The sequence below is a fragment of the Lycorma delicatula genome, chromosome 6 (assembly GCF_047948215.1).
Source record: "Lycorma delicatula isolate Av1 chromosome 6, ASM4794821v1, whole genome shotgun sequence".
Lineage (NCBI taxonomy): Eukaryota > Metazoa > Arthropoda > Insecta > Hemiptera > Fulgoridae > Lycorma > Lycorma delicatula.
In genome coordinates, this window is record NC_134460.1 from 142338140 (window position 1) to 142351852 (window position 13713).

Below are 13713 nucleotides of genomic sequence, written 5' to 3' on the forward strand. Positions count from 1 at the left end.
ATATCATTAGTTGTATATATTTTCATTGGTTCCAGAGTTATAGTCAAATAAAATTTTAATTAGATATTTGATTTATTAATAATCATTAACCTCTGATTTTAAAAAGATTTTGCAATGAATAATGACTGAATCAACAACAATAAAAAAAATATATGAAACAAAATCAGAAGTTATTAGTAAAATAAATTTTTTTTGTACTTTTCATTTTAATTCAAACATTTTTACAGAGGTTAATAATTAACAATAAATCAATAAACTAATACAAAAATAATACATAAACTAGTACAAAATGCTGATACGGGCACCACAAAAAAAAATGCAATGCAGTTTGGTATCCACCACAATACAAATGTGTAACTGTCCACTCTATTAAAGAATTGGAGGATCGTATCTCACTTTCAAATGAAATAAGTTTAAACTAAGTGGAGCAAAACTGGGTAGCGTACAAGGAAGTTATGTGGTTTCCACATCAGATTTTTTCGTAAATTTTTATAAACAATAAATACCAATAGTAATAATTATAAAATAAATTAATAAATTGTACTACCGTAATTCATTCATTGAGTATCGTAGTAGATCTTAAACACAATTATATTCGATACAAATAAATCGATACTGAAAATATTATCGATTATCCATTTTGAAACGTATGTGTGATTTTTTAATGGCCTTGTAGTGAAAATTAAACATACATATAGGTAAAGCTCGTGGATTAATTCAAATGGTAAACAATAAAGGTCAAAATTAGAAGAAACAATAATGGTCAAAAGTAGAAGAATTTTGAATCCTATATATCCTTCTTATCGATTTATTGATCTTGAAGCCAACTTCTCTTTTGTTATTGGGTCAAGGAAGGAGAGTTTCGAATTACGATAATTTTTTTCGCAAATCGAATATAATATAAATAATAAAATAATTAATTTAATCTATATTTAAGCTTCCATCTCTCGCATTGAATGAGTTTGCAAATGGATATTATCGATCTTGATGAAATTGTTGAGAGCAATCTTTAAAAGACGCCTAAACCGATCTAAAGCAAATTTCATTAGGAAGATTTGCTGATATTTTTTCGCTTCTCTTTGATCAATTTTCATCATTAAAAAAAAAAAAAACATTTTTACACAAAAGGTAATCAATTTTGGATACCTAATAATCCCATTCCGAGACGCCACCCGCCAGGGCAACCCGCCCGGGGGCCTAGCTGTAGAGGCGTGTCGTAGACACACCCTGCAGTTACTAGTATGTTTAATTATATCTTACAATTTTCTTTAGATTATTAATTTACGTAATAAGCAATGAAAAAGGAAATAGGAGATTAGCAAGCAAAAATTGTAAACAAAAAACGGCACAATGACTTGCGCAGCAACCTTTTGAACTTGTATGTTACCATTACATAAGATTTTTTTTAGAATTTATTGAAATCATTGTATGATATTTTATTGATTTGTGATATATTTATAATTTTTTAGAAATCTAATAATTAGTTAAATTCCTAGATTTTATATGGAAAAAAATATAAACTTTTTTTCTTTAAATAAACCCTGTACAAAGAATTTAATTAGATATAAAATTAATAATAAATATTAAATGTTTAATACTCACTGTATCGGCTAAATCAAGGATTTTATTTAGAAAGTAGTAATATACGTAAATCCTTTTCTAAAACATAAATAATAAAAAATTAAGTTAAAAATAATATTACTGTACTAAAAATACTCACGCTATCACAATACACTCTAAAAACTAAAAAATAAAATCTTAATTATTTTTTATGTCATCTATAGAAATAAAATATTTTTCACTTTATTCATATTCACGTTACTGAACGAAGATGCTTTCTGTCGTAGACGTTACTGATGTGTCATTTCTTTTTTTTATTCAAACTATCCACTGTATATTTCAGGACTTATACTAAGATAGAGCAAACATTTTAGCCGATTTAGGCTAACATTCTCTTCGCTTTGTTCTGCTGCTCTGCGTCTAATTATGGTTATTTTATTGTAGCCTGAATTCACTATCAAATTTTTCCTTCGATAACTTCCATCATTAATAAACTTCAGTTATCACAACAACGAAAAACATTATGCAAGTTCTGAAATCAATACAATTATTACGCCTACATCTGAGCGTTATTAAACAAATTAATATGTTGGGGAAGTAGATTATTTGCTTTGCTTTATCCAAAAAAAAAAGAATGTAGTGTATCCGACATACCATTAGTAAACCGACTAATATTTAAGTTATATTAAAATGAAATAGTAAAACAGAAGCGTAGGATATAATGTGTTATTAAAATAATTTTACGGTAATGATGTTTCAAAGTAACCAAATAAGTCGTTATTTGATATTAAGTCTTGTAAAATTAAAAACAACCTATAGCACAGTTGAGCTGTTCATTTATATGTTTTTACGATTTTTAATCTCTCTTCATAAGTTACACTGAAATACAAAGTATAATTTTTTTAAATGAAAGTTACGTTTGTCATTAATTTAATATTACTATTAAACTTACATTTCTACATAAAACGTTTAAATTTTATGTATGGAGTTCGTTGACTGTTATCATTTGATTTATTTTAAAAAAACCATTTTTTAACGAAAATAATTATTGATTACACTCCTTTGGGTTTTAACTAAAAAAGCATTACACATATTTTTTTACTTTGTTAACCACAAATAGATTTATACAATAGTAAATCAGAAACGTAATACATTCCACATTAATTTATGAAAATAAAAAATGTTATTTAAAATAAAAATATTGTGAACTAAATACAATTAAATAAAAATACAGATTACAGAAAACTAAAATTAATTGAATAATATCTTTTAAATTTAATCTGAGATTTTTTTAATAAGAAAGAATCTTTATCGTCCCAATAAAGAGATTTTTGTATTACTATCATGTGCAAATACTTTTAATTTTTTTAGATCTGTCAGTTTCAAGACAATACCATTAAATCTACTTATTGTATCTTAATGAAAATTATTAAAGGGCAGTATAAAAATTAAAATAAACGTATAGCAGAAGTAATACAATGACAGATTCACTCTACACGCTATTCATTGTTTTGGGATAGTTCAATCTGGCTATGTTAGAGTTTTTCACTGGTCGACTGACAAAGCTTATTTGTCATGCGAAAAACATTATTTCCCTGTAACTATGTAACAGAATTGGGATTATATAGTTACTAGAAAAAACGTTTTCCCTTTCTATTTGATAGAATATAACTGTATGCAAATTATTTTAGTAGAAAAGAAGTTGGCTGTTTTACGCTGGAACGTTTAGCCATTTAGACTTCATAAAACAACTAATAGTATAATCTGTAAAGATTATATCAGACTTCTGGCGATATCTTTGTACAGAAATTAAATTTCTAATAGATATATACAAATTTTTATCTATATACAAAATAATTACTAAAAAAAATTTAAAAATTACTTCATCTTCCCATTCTTCATTTGCTGTTAAAAGCATGGAAGTAGATGATGAAATTACTGCCGCAGCTACCTAAAAAAGAATAAAAATTTTCTTCAATTTTTAGATATAAAGTAAATTATGCATAAATTCGTTTGCCTTATACATAAGTTTATAAGAAACAAAAAATAAAATAATTCTAGAAATTTCAAGTAATACTTTATTTTTAATACTAAATGTTGTTTTTTCCTACCAGTTTTCCAGTTACTGCCGGATCTGAGTGTATGTGTGTGTGTGTAGGCAAACGCAATTACCGCCACCAATGTAATGTAATGTAGCTGCAAACGTAGTGCAATGTAAGTATAGATGTACCGATAAACATGTAGTCTGGAACAGACTCAGATCGACCATTCCTGAGACGTAAAGTTAATTCAAAAACAGCCGGTATCCACAGTCTATGATTCCAATCCATAAAGGCAATTGCCTTTACAAGGCAGATTTTTTATTAAACGTGTTAAAATTTTTTTATGCTAACATTTTCGAATCAGGAATGGCATCATTCATACAAAATTTTCATTTTGTATTCCTTCGCGCGAGCTATTTGGTAAATTAATTATAACATTAAATAAACATGTTAAACATGTTAAATAAACATTTCCACGTTAAATAAAGGAGTATGTTTAATATTTAATAAATAAATAAAATTATTTTTATTTCTGTCAGTCTTATTTTCATTAAATGAAACTTATTTTCATTAAATGACACGTTAACCAGTCTAATTATTTTTTACTATATAAGAAATTATACTTGCTTTAAAAAAGGTAAGACTCTAATCTCTTTTTTATATAACTATTTTTATTTTGTAATATTACATTTATTCAAAATCTAATTAAAATTTAAATAACACTGGTGATAATTCATGAATGTTACAACGCATTTAACAATGCTTAATTTAATTATTTCATAAGCAACAGATCAGGATTAAGTTAGCTTAAAGTTTGGAACATACATATTCGCATATATATATATGCGAATATGTATATGTATTATATATACACACACACACACACACACACATGCAAATATGTATGTTTCAAGCGGTGTGTATATATATACACATATGAATTTGTGGAAGTTGAAATATTGCCTGTTACGACGTTATCATGTTACAAATGGCAATAAACTATTACAAAATTGTATAGGTAATTAAAATCTTCATGTTAGGTAACTATGTTTGTTTTAGGTAACTAAAAACTTCATGTTACAAATCATGGTTGTCAATGTTGTTTCGTTTTAGTGGTATCAGTTTCACTGCTATATAGTAATTTTATTGCCAGCTAATTTAGGTGCTTACACTGCCTTTGTTTTTTTTTTTTTTATATTTCTCTCTGAATTTTTATATTTTCTGACTTAATTAATATACATACATATATATTCTAAAAATAAAATTAACCTTAAAAATAGAACATTTACTTCTATATAATGCTAATATTTTATGATTTTATTATTCTTTTTAAAATCAATTGAAGATATTTAAAAATTAAAATTACACATGATTCTTAATTGCAATTTGATTACAAACCTTTTATAAAGTGAAAATTATGTCACAATGAATAGTTGGGTAATGAGATTTTGTAAAAATGAGCACTGTAAACCAAAAAATACTGCCGGATAAATATTACGATGTAAGACAAATGTCTATAATTGATATGAAACATCATATTCAATCAATGAATTTATAAAAAAATCATTTCATAACTCAAAAAAGGATCACGGTAATATTGAAAGATAAAACTGGTAATATTTTTAATCGATATCGAAATAAACGGGGAGTTCCGAGAGAGACGTATTCGCCGATCTTCAGAAACTGACTCAGGACATCAAAATCAGCAAAAACGTTCATATCGACATAAGTCCTATTATGCTTTGTTTTCCTCGTGAACGCCATTTTGTTGTTTTCAACAAAAATAATTATTTCTCAGGAACGGGTAAACCTACGGTAATTAAATTTGGCATATCTAAGACTATTGTCTTTCTCTATAAAACAAAAAATATCGAAAACGTCACCTTCAAAATTTTCAAAACGGCGCCCATTTTAATTTTTTAATGTTCAATATTTTTGTAATTATTTGTTTGATCTAATTTTTACTTACTACAAAAATTATTAATCGTTTTATTTCGAATAAAATGACAACTCATTTGTAAAAATCCGTTGACAAACAATCGAGTTATTGGAGACAATTAATCAGGCAGTACGCTTGCGCACCGTAATGCAAGATGATAATTTTTATTAATTTACTTTTTATTAATTTATATTCCATGTATTACTCAAAAGCCGCCGGTTTTTGATTTGCCACGTAAGACATGGTCAACGTTAAACAAAATAAAAACTCAGTATGGTAGGTGCGCCTATTTCCTGTATAAATGGGGTAAAAAACCGATACCTCTTTGCGAGTGTGGTGAAAATCAAACTGTTAAACACATCACAGAAGTTTGCCCTATGTCAGCTTATGAAGGGACTCCTGAACATTTCCTGATGGCGACTCCAGAATCAATAGTTTATATTAATTTGTTAGATGTTTGTTTGTAATTTTTGATTGTAATTGGTGTTGTGTCTTGGAGCCATACGCTAAATAAATGAATAACTTATTAATTTACTATTATTATTTATTATTAATAACTTTTATTACATTTAGTCGAGGAAATAAAACCAGGAAAAAATTATCAGCTTGCATTACAGTACCCAAAAAAATTATTTTTTAATTGAAAATTAAAAAATTAGATGGCCACTGTTTCCAAATTCTTAAAGGTGAAGTTTTTAAAATGTTTAATTTTATAGAAAAATACACTAGCCTTAGATTTGCCAGATTTAATTAAAGTAGGTTTCCCCGTTCCTGAAAAATATTTTTTTTTAAATCACAAAATAGCGTCCAGAAGGAAAACAAAGCAAAATAGGACTTCTCGATATGAACTTTTTTGCTCATATTGGTATTCTGAATCAGTTCCTAAGTTCGGCGAATACGTCCCGGAACATTCTCTATTAGTTCGAATCTACTAATATCTAAATATTGTGAGGAAAACAAAAATAGGATCAGATTATGCGAAAAACACTTTAATCAGTATTACGAAGAAGAGATCATCTTTTCAACATCAGAATCGGTGATGAAATTTGGATATATTATCATGACCTCAAAAAAGATAGCATAGCTGAAAAATTAGCCTAAACTATTCCCTTAGAAAAAGCAATTTAAATCATAGTCTTCATACTTCTGGCCGTGTGGCAGGAAGCCTGGAACACCTCACCTACTGGTGTATGGACGCGTAAATTAATACCGAGAATAGATGTATGGGTGTAGAGAGGACTGGGTAAGGTAGGTTTCTATATAACGCAGCTCTTTTCTGGACATGGCGAGTTTGAAGCCTACCGGCATCGATTTGGCAGGAGAGCGTCTCCTCTATGCAGGTACTGCGATCTTGAAGATACCGTTGAGCACATCGTCTACCAATGCCAGCGGTGGGATGTGGTCAGACAAGATGTTAAGCTAGCTTTCTCCGGAAGAAACAATTCCATACATGTTGTCAAGAAGAGCGGAGTGGGACAAGGTAGTACACCTAGCAACTAGTGTCCTGAAAACTAAAGCCTGATTTATCCCATTTTCGAATATGAACTGTCACATGAATTTTTCATTGATGGCATACAAAACTTGTCCAGATTCGAAATAAAATCTAAATAAATGGGAAATAAAAAGTACATGAATTAAATTTGTATATAAACTATAATCGATAAGCATTTGAAAATAAATATTGATAAAATTATATTAAGAGATTTTTCTTTTATGGTTCTTACCAATATTGTGGATTACTTTTAGCTCACCATCATATTTTTCTGTAAATTCTATAAAAAAGTATAAAAACTAGAAGAAAAAACAAAACATCAAAATTAGATTGGGAACAAAACATTTCTTCTGCCCAAGTGTGGAATTAGACTTTGGCATAATATCTTGTTGACTTTTTCTTCAATCTAGTCTCGAAACTATATTTTTGTTTGCGACTGCCCAACTAACAAATTCTTACAACTTCAATTTCGTTTATAAATTCCTATTTGATTAATATGTGGTTTCTAATGCAGTTTCCTTGCCCAAGGATAAACAATTTAATTAAATTTTATTGTATTGTTGTAGATAACTGTACATATAATTGTTTATTTTTTTATACTTATTTCATATTTTATCTATGAGACAAATCAAATCCAAACATTATATTACACATTTCTTCTTTATCCCACAATAGAGAATTTTTACATCCTTAGACGGACAGACTACCAAAAAAGAAGAAAAAAAGGAATGCAGAAGCACAACAGAACAATAAATGCCCTGTATAATATGTAAGATTATTGTACGTGAGAGATTCAAAACCAGGTTTTATTAAAATTAAATAACGAATCCTTATTAAAAATTAAATAATTACGCATTATTGCCAAACATCAGTTATTATTTAATTAATGATGATTTTTGATGATATAAGATTTCCCTCATTCTATCAAACCTATTTATTTTGTACTGGAAGAAATAAACTTATTTCCAGTATTTTACAAGATTATTAAGTCGGTAATCAAATAATTGATATTTTCGAACTATTTCCAAGAACACGTAATAGAGCGGTATTGGATGCATGTTGTAATCCATAAAAGTTTTATAATAAAGAAACAAAAACAGACATTCCTCTCCTAGCAGACAAGATTAATAAACCAATACTCCTCAGAATATCAACATTACAAAAATGACAAAGTTATATGAAATTATTTTTGAGCTGAATTCGATATAAAATCTATATTGAATCTAGCTCAAACAATTACCTTGTACATCCCTAATGTTTGATGCAGTTCAAAGTCGATTTCTGTTAAACAGAAGCCTTCTTATCTTTAGCAAAGAAGACATATAAATAAAAAAAAGATTAGCCCTAGAATTGTAAACTGGCCCTGTCAACCATTTTATAAAACACCGTTACGCCTTGTTTTACAAAAAAGAAAAAGAATTCGTTAAATTAATAAAATTTAATAAATCTCTTTTTAGAGTTTGAAAGGAAATTTCTCATTTCGTTTCTGATAGCTTATTCTTGGAGAATGCAGAAACTGAGTTATGTCAGGTAATCTGCGGCTTTGGCAGGAATAAAGCCCCGGGTTTTGATGGAATTACGGTGGAGCTCTTTGTCTGTTCTGTTGGTATTTGTGTTGGTACTTTGACTAGGGCTTTTACTAGAATGCTCTTTGCTGGTTATTCCCTGTTTTTAGGAAAAAAATGTGTTCTAAAACTTATATTTAAAGCTAGAAATAACCAATTGTGACTACTTCTTATAAAGCTCTGACGATCTTCCCAGTAAATCGGAAAGATCTAAGTTCTGCACCTTTGTATTAGTGATAAGTTGACATCTAGGAAATTGATGATTGTTGATCAGTATAATAATCACCCAGGCAATGGCACAGAGGATGTTGTTCTCATGGTTATCCGTTTATTTAAAAAATCGAGTCGTTCTTCGAGACGGTAGCTCAGAGGTAGGAAAGACACTATCCAAGTGTTGACCGCAGGGCAGTGTTTTAGGACCTTTGCTCGGGTTGACAATTCGACTCTTAGATGCATTTAAAATTACTCAGTTGGTATCGCATCATCGCTTATTCATGCGATTATAGCCTTATGAAGCCTAGGATCTTTGTCACTCTCCTTCAGAATCAACCGCAAGTCACCAACCTTCCAAGCCCTCAGAAAGATACCTATTACTGACACATTTCTCTAGGTACCTATTATTGACAGTGATCGGTGCCTACAGAACTATCTTCCGCGAGGCAGATCTTGCTATTGTAGGTGTTAAGCCGATTCATATATTACGTTGAGCGCCAGCTGCGCTGTAATGAAAAAAAGGTAGGCTAACTCATTTCCAGGAGCATGAGAGAGATAGCGGACTAAGCCTTCAATTATGGCATAAAAAATGGATTGAATCTTCTGATGGTCGTCATAAGCCGTGGTGTTTTCCGGGATGTGAAAGTTTTACTAGTTGTTAGTTGGATTTACCCCAATTAGTGTACTACACAGACTCTTTCTGAACTCGAGAGAATGAGTTCTCTAACACTAAAAATAATCATTAAAATTTAAAAAAAAAAAAAAGCTAAATTCATTCTTTTTACTTCCTTGTACGAAGTAAAGGAAGTATTGTGGTCACGAAACATTTCGGTTTACAGATTTCAACAAAATATCGATTTTAACCATCCCTGAACCCATTTTGAATAATTTCGGTGTGACGTCTGCACGTACGTACGTATGTATCTCGCTTAACTTAAACCGATTAGCCGGTTACCCGATTAAGTTGAATTCGAACCTATGTGTGCATGTTTACGGATCCGACACGTTCTCACTTACACCACGTAACTACTTGAGCGACGTGAAACAAAATAAATATATAAACTAATATAAAATGCTGATACGGACACCACAAATAAATGTGATGCAATGTAGTGCCCACCGTAATACAGTTGTGTAACTATCCACTTTATTAAAGAATTGGAGGATCGTATCTCACTTTTAAATGAAATGCAGTAAAATATGTGAATGTGTAATTTAATAGGGGTGCAAGGAAGTCATGTAATGTCCACATCAGATTTTTTCCACTAATAAAAGCAAAAAAGTTGACAACACAATTGTTTTTCATGCACCGCTTACGCGCGCGCATCACAACTTAATTTAAAATATTTACCATTTTAGTTAAATATAATGTTCTTCTACTTATTTAATCCAATGATTCTAACTAAAGCGCGCGCGCATTCCGAATTTAATTCGCGCGGTTGTGGCGGTACTAGCGGCGACGGTCAGCATTAACTAAACTAATGTAATTTCACAACTTACATAAAACAAAGTTCGCTTGTACGGTCGGCAGACTGGTGTAGTCGCGAAGCTTAACGCACCAGGTACCGAGTCCACCGGGCGATCGAGTTCGAGACCTGGCCAGACCGAATTACTTGTTTACAATTAAAAAATTATTCCTTTATTTAATTCTACCGCTCAGCTATGACGTCACAACATAGCAGACGACTACCACTACAAGGGGGTGCGATTTTGAAAAGTTTTTTTTGTAAATATTGTTATTTTTTAATTGTTAGCAAATATGCCTAAGAAGAATATGAGCTTAATAAGGCGAAATCTCGAAATACTGTGGATGACCTTGTTCTACAGCCTCATTCCCTTGACCTTTTAAGTTGAAAATTTGATGGCATCAGTGCTTCTTGTATAGAAGTAATCTGACCAAGTTTGATCGAAATAGGTTTGGTCAGTAGTTCTGAACATATAAGGTGATTTAGCGGCCAAAACCGAACACACGTACATACGAACACTAAAATCCGGATATTTTCCATCCCGTTTTCTGGGTCTTTTAGGTGTGAAAATGTCAAGATCTGATGAAAACCGTATATGCCCAAATTGGATTGATTACAATACTTTACCTTCCAGAGCTATAGCTCTGTTATAGCGCTATCTAGACGGGAATTTAAAAATTAAAATTCGACTGAAATTTCGATATTGACTTTCAAAATATTGATTGAAACTTTCTTCTTATTTATATTCTATCATAAATAAGTACTAAACAGCATCAGAATAGTTTTCAATCTTTACCTCTGATGTTAAGAGTAATTTTATTTTTTTATTTTTTTAGTTACTTCTTCAAAAAAAAATAGTTTTTCGATAAAATAATCATGTTTTTTTTTTAATTACATTTTTACACATTGCACACAATTTGTTTAGCTTTTTACTGTTGTACCAAGTCAATCTAAAAATGTTTTATCAATATTTTTAATATAATAAAATAATTAAAATCGAAAGGGTTTAATCTTCAAATTTATCATCGAGAGAAAAGGAATTATATATTTTATTATGTATGTATATTCAGTGAATATTTTGGTACAATCATTTTTTTTTTTTTTTAGGCGGTACTTTTCAGAAAGATAAATTTTTTTAAAATTACCTATTATTCTGAATAGATTATGTCCTGAGTAGACGATATTCATTCATTCATATGATATGCTTATTTCAGAGAAAATATTTTGAATTTGCTTTACAAATGAGTAATGTTTTATCATACAGACAACATGAAAAGAAGATAAGTTACAAAGACCTGAAAGAAAGTAATTCATGGAAGAGAGCGTAATGAATTAAGCGGTCGTGTCAATGTACCACATACAGAGCTTATTCATAGCGGTGACATGGTGATGATGTGTCAACGACCTTCTTTAAATTCAATAAAAATAATTCAGATTAATTTACCAAAAGTTTCTTTTATTTTAAAGAATTTAAAATTTACTCATGTATACGAAAGTATAACAAAAATAAGATTTATTTTTGTTACTAAGAGACTTAAAGAGAAACTAAGAGACTTAACTTCAAATTCATAGCAACTAATTTTCTATTATAGGAATCGTCATTATTTTACATAATTTCAAAGTTTAATTTCTCAAAGACTCTTTTTACTGTGAGATTTTGATGTGAGTTTAAAATGATAATTAATATTAAGAATTTTGTACGTTATCTTCACTTTTTTATAACCTGATACTTATATCTATTGCTCATAAAGTTACTGAAAAAAAATATTTCTTTATTTTCCATAAAATTTTTAAATTCAATTACTAAAGAAAAGGTTAAAAATAATTTTACTACCTGCAGACAGTTTGAAAATAAAATTATTTATAGTAAAAATTACAGTTTTAATTGCGTAATACACCGTATCCACCTCGAATATTTTTTATACATAAACTTTTCCGAACGAACTTTCTTATTATTATTACTGTTCTCTCAATTATTAATTAATTTCTAATAAATTTATTATCTCTAACTTCTACTTAGGCTAAGTTAATATAATTTATTAATTTATAATATATTTATCTGGAATAGAAAATATAATTCAACAAATTAATTCAGCCGTTTCTGTTGTGAACTAATGCGTTAAGTACATTGCTTCCCTGGGGGGCAGGTGCAGCCAGTCGTGTTGCACATACAGTAATAGTGGCAGTGGCTGCGTTGGTTACGCTGCCGCGCCGTACACTGTCGAACCCCTTAAAAAATCGAAATTCAAAAACCACCCGAAAATGGTTTTTACATATTTATCTGAAGAGTATTTGCAAGCCCAAATCTAGTGAATATCTCGCTTAGTATAGTCGGAAACGAGGAACATTTTCAGTCAGTGATCAATATTTTTTACTTTTCATCACCCCTTTCAAGGTCTAATTTCAAAAAAATTGTAAATTAATTTTTAGATATTCACATGAAGATCACTCATACCAAAAATCAAGTTCTTTATTTGTTACCGAGAAATTCAAAAAATAGTAAATTTCATTGTTATTCCATTTACCCTTTAAACTCGGAATTTCAAAAAATGCTTTCTTAGCGAGCACTTACACCGTTAGAAGAACGTGTTCACAAATTTTTATCAATTTATCTTCAGTAGTTTTTCCTAGACGTTGATTATGAATTAGTCACGACTATATAAATAAATATATCTTTATATATATATAAAATATATAATAAATATATATTAAAAAAATATATATCTTTATATATATATTTCTTGTGTGCGTGTGTATGAAAGTGAACTCCTCCTAAATGGCTGTACTGATTTTGATGAAATTTTGTGTGTGTTTGTTGATGAAATTTGGTCCACTGGAAAATGTTTTTTTAATTATTTTTTTATTTATAAGTAGTTGTTGATTTTGGAATGTATTACATTGGATCCGGTAGACTGCACTACCATCGCAGTATCGAATATTCAATAATATTCTATTTTAATTTTAGTTTGTCCCGATAGTTGGTGCTGCGATCAAATTGAGAAAAATATTTCGTAATTTTGTGTTATTATTGTATTTCAAAAAATCGCGAGAAAACAGTTTTTTTAATAAATAAGAGGCTAATAAATCATATGGAAATGTAAACAAAGGAAAACCAATCAGATCAATGCAAGATGGCCGCTGTCAAACACAACGACCAATCACAAAGAGCCCGTATGGCCGTTGCCAATGTAAACAAAATCACAACTGATTAAGTAACAAGTAGGCAGCACTGCGATCGCATTTAGAATTGTGCGCGTATTGAGAAATATTATATTATATTTATTGAAATAACGTTTTAAAGTGTAATTAAAAAATATACATTGTGCAAATTTGTAAGGTACAGTATTGAAGTGAAAATGTTTATTTAATTTATTTACGTGTTGTTTAATTTGGATAGTTAAGGTTCACAATTGGATCCGGTAGGCAGAGCTGCGAC

General features: G+C 29.5%; 1 protein-coding gene across 1 annotated transcript in view; it reads right to left on the reverse strand.

The window, feature by feature from the left end:
- The window catches only part of LOC142327007 (uncharacterized), a 157423-nt gene that overhangs the window by 108866 nt on the left and 34844 nt on the right, over nt 1–13713 (reverse strand). Inside the window, exons 4-5 of the mRNA XM_075369756.1 lie at nt 3443–3511; nt 1603–1659 (exon numbers count right to left, since the gene is read on the reverse strand). Coding sequence (XP_075225871.1) covers nt 1603–1659; nt 3443–3511 — 126 coding nt within the window. The remainder of the gene's footprint in view (nt 1–1602; nt 1660–3442; nt 3512–13713) is intronic.